This window comes from Epinephelus fuscoguttatus, linkage group LG10 (assembly GCF_011397635.1).
Source record: "Epinephelus fuscoguttatus linkage group LG10, E.fuscoguttatus.final_Chr_v1".
Classification (NCBI taxonomy): Eukaryota; Metazoa; Chordata; class Actinopteri; order Perciformes; family Serranidae; genus Epinephelus; species Epinephelus fuscoguttatus.
Window position 1 is genome coordinate 12,104,170 of NC_064761.1, and position 16,104 is coordinate 12,120,273.

Below are 16,104 nucleotides of genomic sequence, written 5' to 3' on the forward strand. Positions count from 1 at the left end.
CCAATGATCACTTCCTGAAGATTTTTACAACTTTAAACCCATTTTTGGTACTCATTATGGTAAGCATTTTTTCTTTAAGAACCATTAAATGTAAATACATTAGGTAATTACCTCTCCTTATAGTTTAATTGATAGTGGCATGTCATGTCTAACCACAAGGGACTCATAGGCAAACAATGCATGCATGCAATCCAGCACAATTTTATCTTAGATATCAGCCCGACTCTTAATTGTTGGCTCTTTTACAGTGTCAGAGCTATATTAAGTCACTGCGAGTGCAAATGGAACGTCCAACTGCTGCTGCTTGACAGCCAGAGAACTGTTTACCTCTCTAGTATATTATACGATGTGTGTGTAACCCACCCTAAATTAAACCCCTTACCATGGCACTGATATACACTGGGCTTTGTGGGATAACTTTTTGTGTGACGTTGTTCCTCCTGTCCATACATCAGGAGTTTGAGTTCAATCAGGTGGGTTTTCGTTGACAATTCAAAGTGAACAAAAACTCTTTGAATGTATATATGAGGATAAGTGCATGGTTTAAATGTGAATCAATTGTTAAAAGTTCCTGTCTTGTGGAAAATCACCACAGAGAAACACTCCCTGGAAAGTACACATCTAAAACACAACATAATAACGAGGGAAGCTTCCATTAACAATTTGTACAGCATGATTTTATTTGAGAACAATCAGTTAGAAAAGTCTAGTAATCGCCCGAGTCAAGTCAAGTGCAACAGCAGAGATCAGAGCAGTGTGGAATCACATTTATTTCATCGCCTGCATCATCACTTCTATTTCTTTGTCTGGCCTTCCAGGAAATCCTTTGCCTCGTTTATCTTTGCTGCTAGGTAGGGAGATCCACCTGTCAAACACACACACACAGTGTCCATGGTAACATTTCAGGATTTTTTGCTATGGGAACCAATGTCTGTAGGAGCACTACAGTATCTATAGCACCACATACCTCTATCTGGATGGTTGAGGATCATCAGTTTTCTATGTGCCTCTCTGATCTTAGTCCTGTTGGCTGTGGGACTGAAAGACAGAACGATACAACAGCAGTCAGTTATTATTGTAATAATCAGTGTGAATAGTAGTGATTAGCAAATTGACAGGAAGTACAAAGACAGACGACAGAAACACAGGTGAACATGCAGCACAGACCTAATTCTTTAATTTTGGTGTGAGCTTGGATATACAGTAATAACAACTTTGTTTTTTTTCAACCAGGACCATATTTCCATTATTTTTGTGGCTAAGTGCCTAATGGGAACTACAGTTTTTTAAAATGGTCCAGTACTAAGTGAGAGAGCTGCAGCAAGCAGCGGCCAAACAAGCTGCAGTATAACTAGTTATGTTAACTTCCGTCTGCCAGCAATGCTTGTTTTTTGCCGCTGACTGGCTCAAATTATTATTCTAAGGGTCTGACAACATTATGGAAAGGATCCCTGCAGACACAGACCTTTTCTTAAAGAGTAAAATCCTTTTTCTTTAACCAGAAACAGCCACAACGTCGCCATCGCCAAACCCACCAGACTCCATTGAAAGAAACAATAATTTTAGTACGTATAAAGCCAGCATAGTTTCACATCTAACTGGGTGAATTAAGGGTAGAATTCAAACAAACCAGAGTCAGTAATTGCTGGAATAGTGACGAGACAAACAAGACAGTTTTTGTGAATTTTATTTTGTTTCTGCTGTCTTTAAATGAAGTAGGCTTTAAGATGATGAAATTAGCGTTTATGTAAATGGAGTCTGGTGGGTTTAGTGATAGCGATTTTGGAGCCATTTCTGATTGATCAAAAAGGATTTTACTCATTAACAAAAAGATATATCTCTGTAGGGATTCTTTTCATAATTTTGTCTGACACATACAATAATAATCTGAGCCAATCAGTCACAAAGAAGCACGTCTAGTGGATGTAAGTTGAGACGCTCAAATAGCCTCAGTGGTATCATTGTACCCTGTTTTGTTGCTCAATGCTGGACCAATTTCAAAAATAGTTGTTCCCATTAGCTGCTGACTTATGCCTAAAACATGGGAACACAGTGTCCTGGTTAAAAAAATACCAAAGTTATCCTTTAACTGAGGTCCAGTGCTGGGTGACAGACAGAGTGTGTCCACATACCTGACACCTAAAACCAGGGCAGCTTCTCTCTTGGTCATCTTTGGCTCAAATCCACCTCTATAGTACCCTCCTCCAAAAGCCTGCAGCAACATGTAAAGTTAAAAGTTCACCATGATTGGTCTGCTAAGTGATCCTTGCAAGCAAAATCACTTAATAAAAATAAAGTGAGACATCATGAGGTATCCAGCACATATCGTACTTCCATTTGGAGATATACTTAATATATGCGTGTTTCCTTCTTACCGTCTTGGGGAAGCTCTGAAGGGCCTGTTTCATCTGAGGCTCCATCTGCTTCATGGCCTGCATGGCATATCGACCTGGGAGACAAAGAAGAGGGAAAGCTCGCATCCAGCATATTTATATTGTGTATATTTATATATAAGTAAAGTTGTGGAAATGTCTGTACTACTTTTAGAAATTTTAACACTGATACTACTGATACTGTACTCTCAGTAGTGAGGTTGGGAGATATGTTTAAAATCAATTCTATTTTTCTCCATATCAGTATCATTATATCCTAAAACGTTACGTGAACGTTATAGTACTTTTTAATAATATCTTTGCATCTTTACTGCAAATTTTCAGGTCTATATTTAAGGTCTTTAGTGTTGCAGTACTTTGGCTTGTTTCATTCCTCTTAAGTTTAATGGTACGTTTAATGCATGCAGCAAAAACCAATGAAAATTTCTTGTAAGTGAAATCCTACTTAGCATTAAATCCTTTTCTGATTCTGATGCTATGGCTACTAATGTATACAAAAATCACACATATAAAGTAGTCAAATTGATGTTCAATGTAATGAACCATATTCCAACCACTTATTACTCATTGCATCAAAGAAACTCTTAAAGCATATGAAACAAAAATAATTTTCTTAGTTTAGAATTACAGTTTAATTTAATTCATTTAGTAATTAATTTGACCTTTTTTATATATGTTTTCTCTTTACTCTTTTCTGTTTCCTTTATTATGTTGTATATTTCATCGCTTTGTAAAGCACTTTGAATTGCCCTTGTGTATGAAATGTGCTGTACAAAGAAAGCTGCCTTGCCTTGCCCTAATTTCAGCATATGAAATGCTGCAGCAGGTACTGCATTGTTAAGAAAATCTGTGTTCCTGAAGGTGAGTTATCTGATAAACTTCTGGACTTTGTGTCAAGGTGCTCGGTCCTAAACTACAAACTAAGTTACTCACCTGCAAATCCAGCTGCTGCCAAAGCCAGTCCCACTGCCACCATGGAACTGGCCTGTATATAGAGACAGACACAGACAGAGAGAGACATCAGATTAACATTGTGAGGACACACAGAGTTGCCAGCACCTACTAACAAGCTGTCCTCCTGTGGCTGCAATGTAAACAAATGCCACATAACCAAGCAGTAGCTTCGTGTGAAGTCTAATTAAGTCCAATTAGCGTTAGCTACGTTAATTTCAAACCACTGCCAATGATGTCTTGCCATGCTAATGTTGGTTCACTGGCTAATCAAAACGGTGAATCAAATATTAGCTGGGTTTGGCACGTCGTGTTGGGTCATGCACATTTGGGTAAAGCTAACGTTAGCTTAGCCGTTTATAATTTACGTTTTAAAACTTTTAGGCAGGCTGTTAATTGTGCAGCCTTTTACATACTGTTGTTCCAGTTAGTAAATAACATGCCCGACCTACCATGTCTGTGCGTTACGTTCCGTTTCTGCTGTAGATTAGGATCATAACTTTTGACCTCTCATGTTTTCGTCGCTCGGACATGCATGTGTTTGTACCGGAAATGGAGAGCAATTGTCGTAAAGCGTTGACATCCGCTGTTCCCTCACTGTGCGTACTCCCCCGGTCAAACTGTCTAATTGTTAGACATGACAACCCCGCCTACAAGACTATTAAGACTCCTCACCTGCTGTCTCACGGCTAAATGGTCCTCCGTGCATGAAAGTGGAAGTTAGACGTTAATGTCAACTTATTGTCGGTAATTAAAACGGTTTTTAATTCTTTTATTTCAGTGTGTTTGCCCAGAAACATAGCTTAGCTGTTAACTACACCAGTTAAAAAGCTAGAAGTTTCCATGTGGCCAAGCTAAATGCTACTATTGGCACACTTAATGTTATTTAAGGTAATGTTTAAGGTAATTTACACTTGTGCAATTTAACTGTAAATATGTTTAAATGCTACTTTGCGTTTGCTAAAAATGAATATTTATGGTGGCTATTTAGCATTAACTTACTGCACTGCTAATGCTACAACCACTCTCACATCAGCTTGAAATGCAATTTTGTTAGTTAGAAAGCTAATGAGAGCATTTAAACTGTACTGCAGGCAGCTAAAGAGTACTGGAGTGAGTAGGAAACTGTAGCAAGGGCATTTGCTATGTAAATTCCATTAAACAGTGTTTAAATAACATTAAATATTACAGGATATATAATTGCTGAAATTTTGTGTAGTATGTTTAAAGGACTAACCTAAAGGGACACTACACCCATTTTCGATACGTTATTCCTATGGTCCAAGAAAACCCCAAAAATATTTGTAAACATGGATAGTTCTCTCCCAAATCCAGAAACTAGAGCCCTAAAACTCAAATGTGTGATGTCATAGAGTAAAAAGTCTGGAGCTGTTCCATAGACACTTTGGGAAGATGCTTTATATGACACTAACACCATGTCCTAACTGGGTGCAACCCAAGCGAGCATCAATGACTAAATTAATTTACGCATATGCAGCAGGATGTGTTCTGAGCTGCTGGCGTTGAAAGCGAGAGGAATGGCTGATTCACAAGGTTAAATTGAAGAGTTATCTATATGATACTCGAAATTTCACAACAAAATCCTAAATAAGTTGGTATCTGCTTGGAGGAAGATTGCCAAGGAGCTGAATGTCTGAAGTATTTCTGTGTGGGATGCGCACCTGTTCTAGTATTGTTGTGAATATGAATAATAAAGAAGTACATACCACAGCTGCACGACGTGATTGAGTTCCAGTGTGGATAGAGAACATCTGATGTAACGCCATGTGGTATGATAGTCAGATACTCGCTTGCTGTTAGGACATGGTGTGAGAGCAACCAAGGGAACATTACAATAGTATAAAGCTCAATTGAGTATAAAAACAAACATCTCTGGGTGCACAAAATCAGACTACCATTTGTTGTCTGTGGAGCAGCTCCAGGCATTATACTTGATGACATCTCTGGTTTGAGACATCTTTTGTTTCTGGCTTAAATGTAGAGAAGCTGGTGTTCACAAATATTGACTGAAAATTCCTAGGCCATGAAAATAACAAACTGGAATTCTTAATTTTAGTGGTGTTCCCCTTTAAAGTCATGTCAGTTACGCAGCAATATCAATCTGAAGTTTGCTAACACTAGCCCGTGTAAGGTATTGGTCACACCAGACCAGCTACACAGTAGTAGCAGAACCTTTTAGAATATGAGTTGAGCTGAGTAATGGTACATTTTGCATATAATGAATTAGTCTTCATTTAAAAGTGATATAATTTTGTGTTGAGTCAACATTTTTTAAAAATAAGTCAATTAATATAATTTAACAGTTGATTCTTCTTAATCCACAGGCAGAAGAGGGCAGCTGCAGGGAGTATACTGATTTATATCCAGGCCTCTGCAGTCAGTTCCTTGGTCCAAAGGGTTGTGTAGGTGAGTGGTTGCTTTTGACTGTCAGACACTCTCACTGCCTCAGAGTTTGTGTGTATGTAACTTAGGCCTGCATGATTACATGTGCATGCTATCACTTTACTCAGTGACCCACTTTTGCAACTCAATATTTGGTACCCCCCATATAGGAAACATACAGAGGTGAGATATATATATTGCAACTGTTAGGGCAGGTTTAATTCACGAGAATAAGTTAAAACACCTGTATGGATGTAGAGGGCTCTGTTTAAGCAATTATTTCTCAACTTTGAAAGGATAACCAATACTGTAACCTTTTTGTTACCTTTCGTACATTACGTTGTTTTGAATTGTGTAAAATTGTCCCTGACAACGTCTTGTTTCATGCATTAGGTTAGTCCTTTCCATTTGACATATAATGCTCTTTTGTGAGTAATGATGGCTTTTATATCCTCATTTGATGATTACACGATTCAGGATAATTGAAGGGAAACTGCAAAGGAAACTTTTTAATGATAGATATACATGTTGATTAGTCTTTGCAGTGTAACAATAGATAGCTTAATGTCCAGCCTCTGATGATCATAAATATTGATATTTGGAGATAAAAGCTTAGATATTGGTTGCATAGACTATAAAGGCTTTGTTACAGCCCTTGCTTTTCTTTCTACAAGCCCAGACCTATGGTAAATGCAATATTATATTGATGAATGCTGTTCACCAAATGAGATGGCTCTTTGCCCAAGACCCTGAGTATGATGTGGTGGTTAGCTGGAATATTTTACCAGACAGAATTAAATCATATTGTGTTAAACTCTCCAGGATTGACCTACTATGTGGCAAGGTGACACATCTCAAGAGTTTACAAGTGTTACTGTAACTAATGCCATGTAAACAGTTTCTAAATGTATACGTTACATTTGGTATTAGCTGTTGTTTGAATAGCTATTGAAACATTTATATGTGAACAGAATGTTTAAAAACATTCACTCGTCAGCCAAATTAAATGTAGTCTTCATCTTTTGATTGGCACATCACCTGATCAATGCTCTCAAGAAAACTAAGAACGTTACAAAGCTATGCTCTTTTTCTCTCTAGTTTCAGGTTTTATTTGTCACATTCTCGACATATTCCTACAGTGTGTAATGAAATGCTTTGTTGTCCTCTGCAGTACTGTTCTTTACATAAAAATACAATATATGTAATATAATAAAGAATAATAAAGAAAGCACTCTTCTCCTCATATGTACAACCTCATAATATAGGTCATTTTTACAAGTAGAAATGACGACCTGTATTTACGTTGTTGTTAAGCAGCCACCTCTAGTCGCGGTAGTACATAAAGGATCAAAGGAGGAAGTCAGGCAACACAGTATAAAAAGTGAAAAAGTCCACCAAGGGCAAGAGGAACGGTTGACGGGTCAAACAAGCACAGGACTTTCATCCAGTAGATTGATGTTCGTGTCCCGTAAGCCATTTTAAGAACGTAACTCAGTATTGTCTAGTGTCATGCGACAGATGTCACATGAGATAGCCTACGTTACAATATGTTACGTTAGAAACAAACATAGTTATTTTTATCCAAACAATCATCTTTATTTTAAAACCTAATCACACAGTTCTGGTGCAGCTGCAACTGTTTTACAATGTTTATCACGTGTAAAACTGCGACCATTAACTGTCATATGTCTTCCACCAGGAGGGGCCCTAATTTACGGAGACTTTCCTGTGGGTCCCATTAAGACGGTAGGAACATACAACCTATAACCCATAAGTTTTCGGACTTGTTGAAATATAGACAATGAAAATAAATACAACTAAGTTAATATGTGCATTGCACAATATGTATCTAAGTACAATATGGAAGGGTGCTGGAGAATAGTGAAGGCAATAACATAAGAAGAGTTGTCTGTCAGGAGCCTGGGCAGTGTTCTTGTTCAGGAGTCATATGGCATGAGGGAAGTAGGTTCTCTTTAGCCTTTCTCTGTACTGGCCCTTTGACTGCAGCAGGGCTTCCCTTCCCCAACATTTCTTACCAGCTGTTTAATGCTCAGTAAAATATCAGCAGTTCAGTGCAAATTAACATCCCTGATCTTGCAGGTACACATTATGTCATCACCTGTTGTCTGTTGTTTTTAACAACCATTTAGGATGCATTCACACTAGCGCTATTTGGTCGGTTTTAAACAAACCCTGGTCCACTTCCACGGATAGTTCGGTTCATTTGGAGTGGTGTGAACGCTCATTGTAATGGTGCGGATCAAACGAGCGAACCCTGGTCCGCTTGAAAACTGGGGGTCTCGGTTCACTTGCAAGTGAACCCTGGTGCAGTTCGCTTACAGTGGGAAATGCAAACAGACTATCCAGCAAACCAAAGAGAGGTTTGTTTTCGTGGTAACCAAGCTGGCTGAAGGGGATGGATTACCATTTTCGGTCCTGGCCAATCGATGAGCTGGGTTTTCTTCTTCCTCATGCTTTTTTCCTTCCTGGTCAGTGGTCATTTCCGGCAATACCGTCCCCAAAGGAGCAGCTGTTGTAACTGTGTGATGTTGTCCAGGCTGTTTGGTCCGTTTTAAAAAGTGCATTGTAAAAGTGAACCAAACCAAATGAAGCTGTGAAATTTTTCGGCATTCCCTGCCCAATCGAACCAAGTCCGCGGGACTCTGCTGGTGTGAATGCGCCTATAGGTACAGTATATACCTCAGTGACTGCTGATTATTTTTATTTTTTTTTTTATGAAACGGAGGCAAGTGCTTGTGACAGCAAGAGATGTAAACATTAATGGTTTTCTCCTTGGCTGAGTTGTGTCATTAACGAACGTGGTGCTAGGGGAGCTAGCAGTAGATGCACGCTTCCTTCTGCATGGTCATATGCTTAGAGGGCATTGTGGTGTAGAGAAACAAAAGTTCTTACATGAAACTGCTCACAACAAGCTCTATGGATTATTTTGAGTAACCAGGTCATGATTTCTGGAACGAGACATTGCTGTTGATTTTTTTTTAAAAAGTATTTTTTACTGCTTTGAGCACCATAAATAAATAAATAAATAAATAAATAAATAAATAAAGTGCCTTCTAGTTCCATTATATGGTAGAAAAGGGAGACATCTTTATGGCCGATATCCTCAACAGGCGTCAACTCACACCTAAACAATTAAGACTGATAAAGAGCACAACGGGTAAGAGGAAAAATGTGTGTTTTTGATTCCTGGGTAAACTGTCCCTTTAAAGTCAGGGATATTCAGTGTACAGTGATGTCAAGCATTAAAAAAGGCAAATCATGCCATTTGAGAAGCACACAAATTTTTTCTTGATTAATGACTTGAAAGTAAATTAATAATGAAACATTTGGCTTACAGTACAACACCTATAGCACCGCCTGGCTAATTGAGCTGCTCTCGTAGTAGGCATAATATAGCCCATAGGTAGTGTTCACAGGTAAAACAGTTTGAAGATTGCAATGGAGTAATCAGTACCAGCAGGCCCCTGGATAAGACAACAGCTGTATGCTGCAGTGACATCCTGCTCTTAGGCAGCTTTCCCATAGCTAAATCAGAGTCTGCTGCCACTGTGTAGTGTATATGTATGGAGGCTCCCTGGCTCGGGGTGATGGCTAGTTATAGGGCAGAAGATGCTGTGAACATCTGCAGGCTGTCTGTAAGGAGCAATTTAAACCCGAACGTGCCCTGCTGCTTCTCTCATACCATTGGACCGAAACACGACAGCAGCTAACACAATGGGACAGTGAAGGGCCTAATTATTACCCCTATCATTTGCATAATTACAATGTTTTTCTGAGGCAGGGGCAGTATAGAAATTGTAAATTGTAGTGGACCCGCTGTCTCTCCTTAGTGGAAGTCATATTTGAATGGAGAGAGCCTGTTCTGCTAGCCAGGCAGCCAGGCTCAGGCAAGAGGTCCCAATCAGCCAGCCTCACAGACTGCTCATTCAATAGGATTTAAAAAGCCAACTGTGTGGAGAAATGAGAGTTTTGCCCCCCAAATCATATGGAATTACAGTGCTGGTTGCATATGGGGGGAGCCAGTGGCAAGCACAAAAGCCCACAGGAAGCAGCTATTTCTGTGTGTTTTATTAACCCAACCAAGCAATTTAATTCTTTTGTTCGGGGGAGTTCTACTTCATTGATTAACAAAAGCGGGGATATAATTTTTTCAGCCCCTTTTGAAAAGCCTGAAATGTCAAGCCTTTTAAAGGAGATTATTCTGCCTGTGTGCGATGAATAGAGCCCAGAGTAACCTTTTGTCTACAATTAAATATTCCAGCATAAATATAAAAGAAAATCAGAGATGGGGAAGATTGAGTCAGGAGAGATTGGAGAGGTAGATCCTCTGCCCGATAGTGGCAACAGCCTGGCTCTAATTAGATATGCCAGGCGGGCTGTGAGCAGTCACTCTCCACAGCACGCCGAGAGAGGAGGCAGCCTGAGAGAGGAGGACAGAGGAAACCTATCTGCTCATCTGTCTGTCCAGTGTCTTCCTCTGGGCATCCACAAGGTATTTCAGGAGACTTTGTTTTGTTTTGTTTCCCGCCGTTATTTGTTTTCCTGACATCTCTGCCGCCGGAGTGGGAGAGTCTAAAAGGCAATGCCTTCTGGGAACTGCATAAACAGAGAGGGATGAATAAGGAAAAAAAGTTGTGAGATTGTTTATGATTCTGAGGAGTGATTAGGAATGACAATAAGATACTTTGGGGACAGAGAGGGTTTTTTCCCCCGCTCAGGAGGTAGACTGTGAGGCTGCCTGGAGGAGATGAAGAGGGATGATATGAAGTTTTGATCCATGCAGGGCTGCATTTGATTGTGTTTTGTGAGTTGCAGTTGGACTTTGCATTTGCATTGTGCACTGAGGAGGCTGAAATGAACGTGTATCAAGGTGACTTGCATGCTTTAATATGACAGCGAGCTTTGCACTGTTGTCTTTATTCCTTATGGAAACATTTACATGATGATAAAAGTTTTGTCATTAGTTGATGAGAAGTTTTTGAAACTGTCAGTGTGTGCAGTTTGGTGACACTCTCATCCTCTGTTATGAAACGCTTTCTCTTTAATTACCTTTTAATTAAAGACAACAAGTAAAGAAAGCATTTAAATCTTTCCTGCTCGTCTAATTTGAACTGAATGCTAGTCAAGTTTTGATGGCGGGTGCTGTGACTTCTTGTTATTTTCCTGACCAATCATTGTCTGGAGTGACTTCATGAGAACAACTCATTTCTGCCAATAGGCGTGGTGCTCCTGCTGGCTTTTTGACATGATACGTTCATACGTATACGTGACACATGCTGATAATTTTTGTACCGCCTTTAGCATGTTTGCCAGAGAATTGTTTTCATAATGGAACCGGTTTACGCAGCTTTTTTTACATTATGATTGAATAAGTCATGTTTTCATCAACTAACAAAATTTTTGCTTACTTGAAATGATCTGGATCCTTAAAATGCTCATTGATCTGGTTACATGTTTAACATTTAAGTCTCTTGTACAAACAAATTACTTTCAAGTGTCTAACAGTTTCTATTGATTTACTAAAGACGAGGTTTGATGAAGTTGTATTTTGATACATTTCATCATCAGTAAGAAAAAGTTTTCAGGCGAAACTCTTAGTACCTTTTTACTTAATGATCATCAGAAGCATCTGTTAGGGCAACAGTTTTACAGTACATGACTGGTGAGCAGTCTGTGATATTTTAAGATATGGACCCAAATTGTTGGTCAGATATTCTGATTTTGTAACAAGATAGGGGACTGAAGGTGAATGATGAAATGCAGTGTTGTTAGCAAGGACTGAGATTGTTTTGTACTCCTGTACACATTACAAGAGATGCAAATGGATAAGCAGTTCAAAATTCTCTCTGCAGCCACTGAAATGCTCCAGCAGCCCCAAAATTGCTGACACCAGTGTCTGTCACCTTAGTCAGATCTTTTCTCCCTTAAATTATGTGCAAGTTATTCAACTACTGTAAGTACAGACTTTGCATTTGACAATGCAGGCAAGAGAACACATCATCATTGGAGAACTTCCTTGCTACTAAAAAAAACATTTGTTTTATTGGCTGCTTACTCCATGCACAGAATGCTGAACTATAAATGTACAATTGTATTTAATTTTGATCGTTTTCTCACAAACCAGCATGTCTAAACTTGTTAAATCTGGATTGGCACTTGTCATTGACTGGTATTTCAAGTTTAGCTCTTACAGTAGTGGCGTTTGTTGTAAAGTATAAAGTACATCTTACAAATATCTCTGTGACCTACAAGACCATATGTGAATGCAACATTGTGGGTAACAGAAAATGATGTACGAGGGGTGGTAACCAGCAAACTCTTTACTGACAATAGATGCAACAGGCCCTCCAAACAATTGTTTAATGCCTTTATTTGCCACAATTCAGTGTCTTCAGTTTTGGATTAATGATGATCTCCAAATTATTCTTAAAAACAGAAGCTACACTGAGACCTAATTAACCTGCAATACATGAAAGTATAAATCGATTGGAGAAATTCTTAGTTGCTATGTAGGGTAACGATTCTTTTTTCTTTTAAGGGAAGTTCCCCAAGGAGGAAAATGAGCATTTATTTGTGGTTAAATTAATTGAATCAGCACATTATTTCTTTCTCTGTCATTCAAACAAGTGGTTGCTAGTTACCCTTCAGCTTGTCTCCTTTTGAACTCTAGCTCATCTCTTCTGTTTTTACAGTCAAAGTCCCAAAAGACATTTTGTCTTTTGCCTTGGTACTGAGTTTTTTTTTAGAGAAATACTCTTACAATGGAAGGACCCAACACACATTGACTGTCAAAGTGTTTTTAGTATAAAGAGAGTGTCGCTGCACATTCATATTTGCCAGATCTTAAATATTATTTTGAAACACATTGTAGAATTACATATACCAGATCAGATTGCTCCAGGTCAAAGGGAGATTTTAACAGCACTAAAGATTTTTTTGTGTGTGTTTCTGTCTTAAGAAGAGGGTTGAGCCAGGGGTGGAGGTATTCAGATCCTTTTCTTCCATAAAAGTAGCAATACTGCGCGATAAAAATTCTCGATTAAAAGTACTTGTGAAAATATTCAGGCAGATATTGCTAATAGTTTTACTTAAAGTACCAAAACTAGAAATGCTCAGTACAGAAAAGAGTGTTAGGGTGTTAAGAATGTATACTACATTATTTTATGATTAGTTCTATTGCAGATGCATTAATGCAAGTAGCATTTACTATTGTTAGTTGAGCTGAAAATAATTTAAGCTTTTTTAGATGCTGTTGGGTAGTTTACTCTGCAACAGTAGATCACATTTTATAAGATCTTAAAGTAGTTATATGTAAGAAGTCTAAAGCAAATAGTCGTAAAATCCTCCTAATATGTCACAGAGACTAAGGAATAATGTTCATATAACATACTGATCTCACTGACAACAATAGTACAGCCAGAATATTTGCATTTAAAAAAAATTTTACGGTCCGCAAATCATGTTTATGTTTTGAATTTGTGTTTTGGCCTGTTGTGCCACCCACCGCCGTCTACCAGTCACGCAGTCAGTAGAGTCTCAGCATCAGTTACAGTTACAACAGCAGCACGGCAAGCAGCATTAGCAGTGTCCCGGTACATAGCATTAGCAGCCGGCTCCTCCTCAGCTGTATCCCGGCAGCAGCGTTAGCAGCAGAGAAGCCAGACTTGCTCGAACGGTCCGCTGGAAAACCGAAGATCAAGGACGTGGTGACGCGGCCCTGCCACGGCAGCTGCCCATGGGCAAACAAATCAGTCTCCAGTATGCCGCTGTCCAGCAACCTCGAATCTGTGGGGGGGGGACACAACTCGCGGCAGTATTTTGAATTTGAGTGCAGTAACTGTTTTGGCCACATTCTTACATATAGCGCTTTTAATATGCTTTGCAAGTAAAATATTAAACTGCAAACTAACTATTAACTAAAGCTGTAAAATAACTGAAGTGGATTACAAAGTACAGTTTTGCCCTTTGAAATGTAGAAGAGTAGAGGAGTAAAGTAGTCTCAGCAAAAAATGGAAATACTCAAGTAGTAAGTTAATGTTTCTTAAACATTACAACTTGAGGGTATTTGACTCTTTCAGTAAAAGGGATATTGTTGCACAACTATTGTCGTATTTGAGGCTTTTTATTTAATCAACCCCTCTGCCTGTAGTGATTCTGTTGATTTTATCGGATTCAGCTTTATGGTCAAGTCCCATCTTTAAATTACCGTTCAGTTACTTAATAACTGATGAAAGAAAATAGAGCCTTTGTTGTTCAAGTGGTGTTTGATCTTACACCTCTGTGTGCTGATAGAGGAAAGGTGGCCTGCTCTCAGGTAGACATGATGATGTGTTAGGCCCAAACGCTCAGCTTCCTCATAGGGTAGCTACTCGAATTACGTTATGAGTTATGTGTGAATGTTTGTGAAAATTTCTTTCTTTCTTAAGTTAGGCGTTGTGCAGGAGTTTGCAAAATGTGTGAATGCGAACCATTGAAAATAAAAGTGCACACTGAAGAAGCTTGAAAAGAGAGCGATGTAATGCCTTTCTCCTTGACTGTGCAAAACAAATATACTATTTGTGTTAAAAAAGCAGCCCCCAAAATTTGATATGTTTGTCTTAAAATGACACAAAAATCCCTCAGAAATGGAAAACTACATGTCATATTCAGCATTTGGTATCATGTTTAAGACAAAATGTGCGTATTATAATAACTTGCAAATCCTCATACAAAGTCCAAGTATATTTGTTGAATTTTCTGTATTTTTAAGGCCTGTCTAGGGACGAGCATTGCAATATAGCTATGAATGTTGCGGTGTGTGGTACTGGCTTATGCAACATGGTTGTCCCTGTGCAAATAAGCATTGAATTAAAAAGAAATGTCCAACCCCTTGAGGGTCTTAGATGCATACTATGTAGTCCAAGTCCCTGCTTTAAAGACAGACAAGGATGTTTGTTTCATGTCACCTCCCTGCACCCTCCCCTCATTTTCTGTGAACTCTGCCAAATATTTTCAATTAAAGGCAAGAAAATGCCCCAAAAGTAGCTTATTTTAAATCCCTAACATATTCATGTTTGCACTAGATTTCAGTGACATTTTGAGCCTGTCAGAGTGAGAAAGAGAATATATCTTGATTTGATATTAAATCCATTAGGAATATAAAGATGTATTACTTTAACCTCAAAATTGTCAATCTCAAGTCTTCCTGCTACTGTCTGTCAGTGACTGTAGTAACCGTTTAACCTAAACCCAAGTTCTAACACTAAACTATGCTCTTTTTTAACCCCATTCCTCACCTGTGCTTCATCTTAATTCTAATCTCAACCCTAAAGCAAAGTGCTAATCCTGAACTAAGCCATTGGAGAGGTGAGCAGCATCAACATATCCTCACTTTGGTGGGATTTCCTCATTTTTCTATCACTGTGACAACATCTTGGTCCTCATAAGTAAAGAAACATTGTAGAACACACACACACACACACACACACACACACACTCACACTCCCTAATATTACTAACGCACACACATACACAAATCTAATGTCACCTCTATTCCAGCAGCCTGTTTTTCCCAGAGGGCTTTATCAGAGCTGTGGAGGGCTGATTGGAGGAGGCAGCAGTAATGACTGCAGGTCGTGAGGTCACCACCCTGTTATGATAACTAAACTCTGAGGTCAAACGTCTAAACGGCAGCGTGCTCTGCCTGCTGATGATGCCTGATAGCAGCAGATGAACACTGCTTTGTGATTTAAACAGTTTAAATCAAAATTCATCCATTAATGGAATTATATTTTTACATGTCTTCCATGCCAGACACTAACCAACCTATGACTGGCCAAAAATAAGTTGTTTTTTTTAGGATTGTTTTCTCCTTTTAAATTTCAGTTAATTTGAAAATGTTCTGTTTAGTTTTTGGTTGTAGTGGTAGCATTTTGAATCAGTATGTGATTTACTTTTACAGTATATTATATTAATATATATTATATTATATTATATTTGTATGCTTAATGCATGTTTGTATTGCACTTACTGTGACGTATTTCAAAAACATTATTGGCTCTGAAAGTAGTCAGAAATGGTCTGATTTTACTTTGCACATAAACTAAAAGACAAAAGCTACAAAATATTTCACCTTTTTCTTAGCTTCATTTTACAACTAGAACTTAATGAAAGCTCACATTTATTTCTTTACATGGCATTACATTTATTTAGCTGGTTAATTTATCCAAAGCAACTTACAATGACACATTCAACTGTGTGGATCCAACCTGAAAGCTGCAAAAATCTTGCACATACATCAGCTTCATCAAATATGCTAAACTGCTTCAAGTGCCACAGTATTTGGAGCAAACTCTCT

At 38.5% G+C, this 16,104-nt stretch overlaps 1 protein-coding gene and 1 long non-coding RNA gene across 3 annotated transcripts in view; one reads left to right on the forward strand and one right to left on the reverse strand.

Annotated features, from left to right (window-relative positions):
- Positions 1–655: 655 nt before the first annotated feature.
- dnajc19 (DnaJ (Hsp40) homolog, subfamily C, member 19) lies at positions 656–3,931 on the reverse strand. The gene is made up of 6 exons (XM_049586903.1): positions 3,797–3,931; positions 3,327–3,378; positions 2,376–2,449; positions 2,133–2,212; positions 968–1,038; positions 656–865 (listed from the first exon to the last, which is right to left on the reverse strand). Exons 1-6 carry the CDS (start codon positions 3,797–3,799, stop codon positions 795–797), a joined length of 351 nt encoding a protein of 116 aa, XP_049442860.1. The 5' UTR covers positions 3,800–3,931; the 3' UTR covers positions 656–794.
- A 43-nt stretch (positions 3,932–3,974) lies between these two features.
- Positions 3,975–16,104, forward strand: part of LOC125895241 (uncharacterized) — a 211,054-nt gene continuing 198,924 nt past the window's right edge. The window contains exons 1-3 of one of the 2 annotated variants that reach the window (XR_007450158.1): positions 3,975–4,091; positions 5,690–5,771; positions 7,447–7,493. This is a non-coding gene — a long non-coding RNA (uncharacterized LOC125895241). The remainder of the gene's footprint in view (positions 4,092–5,689; positions 5,772–7,446; positions 7,494–16,104) is intronic. The other variant, XR_007450159.1, reaches the window with a different exon arrangement.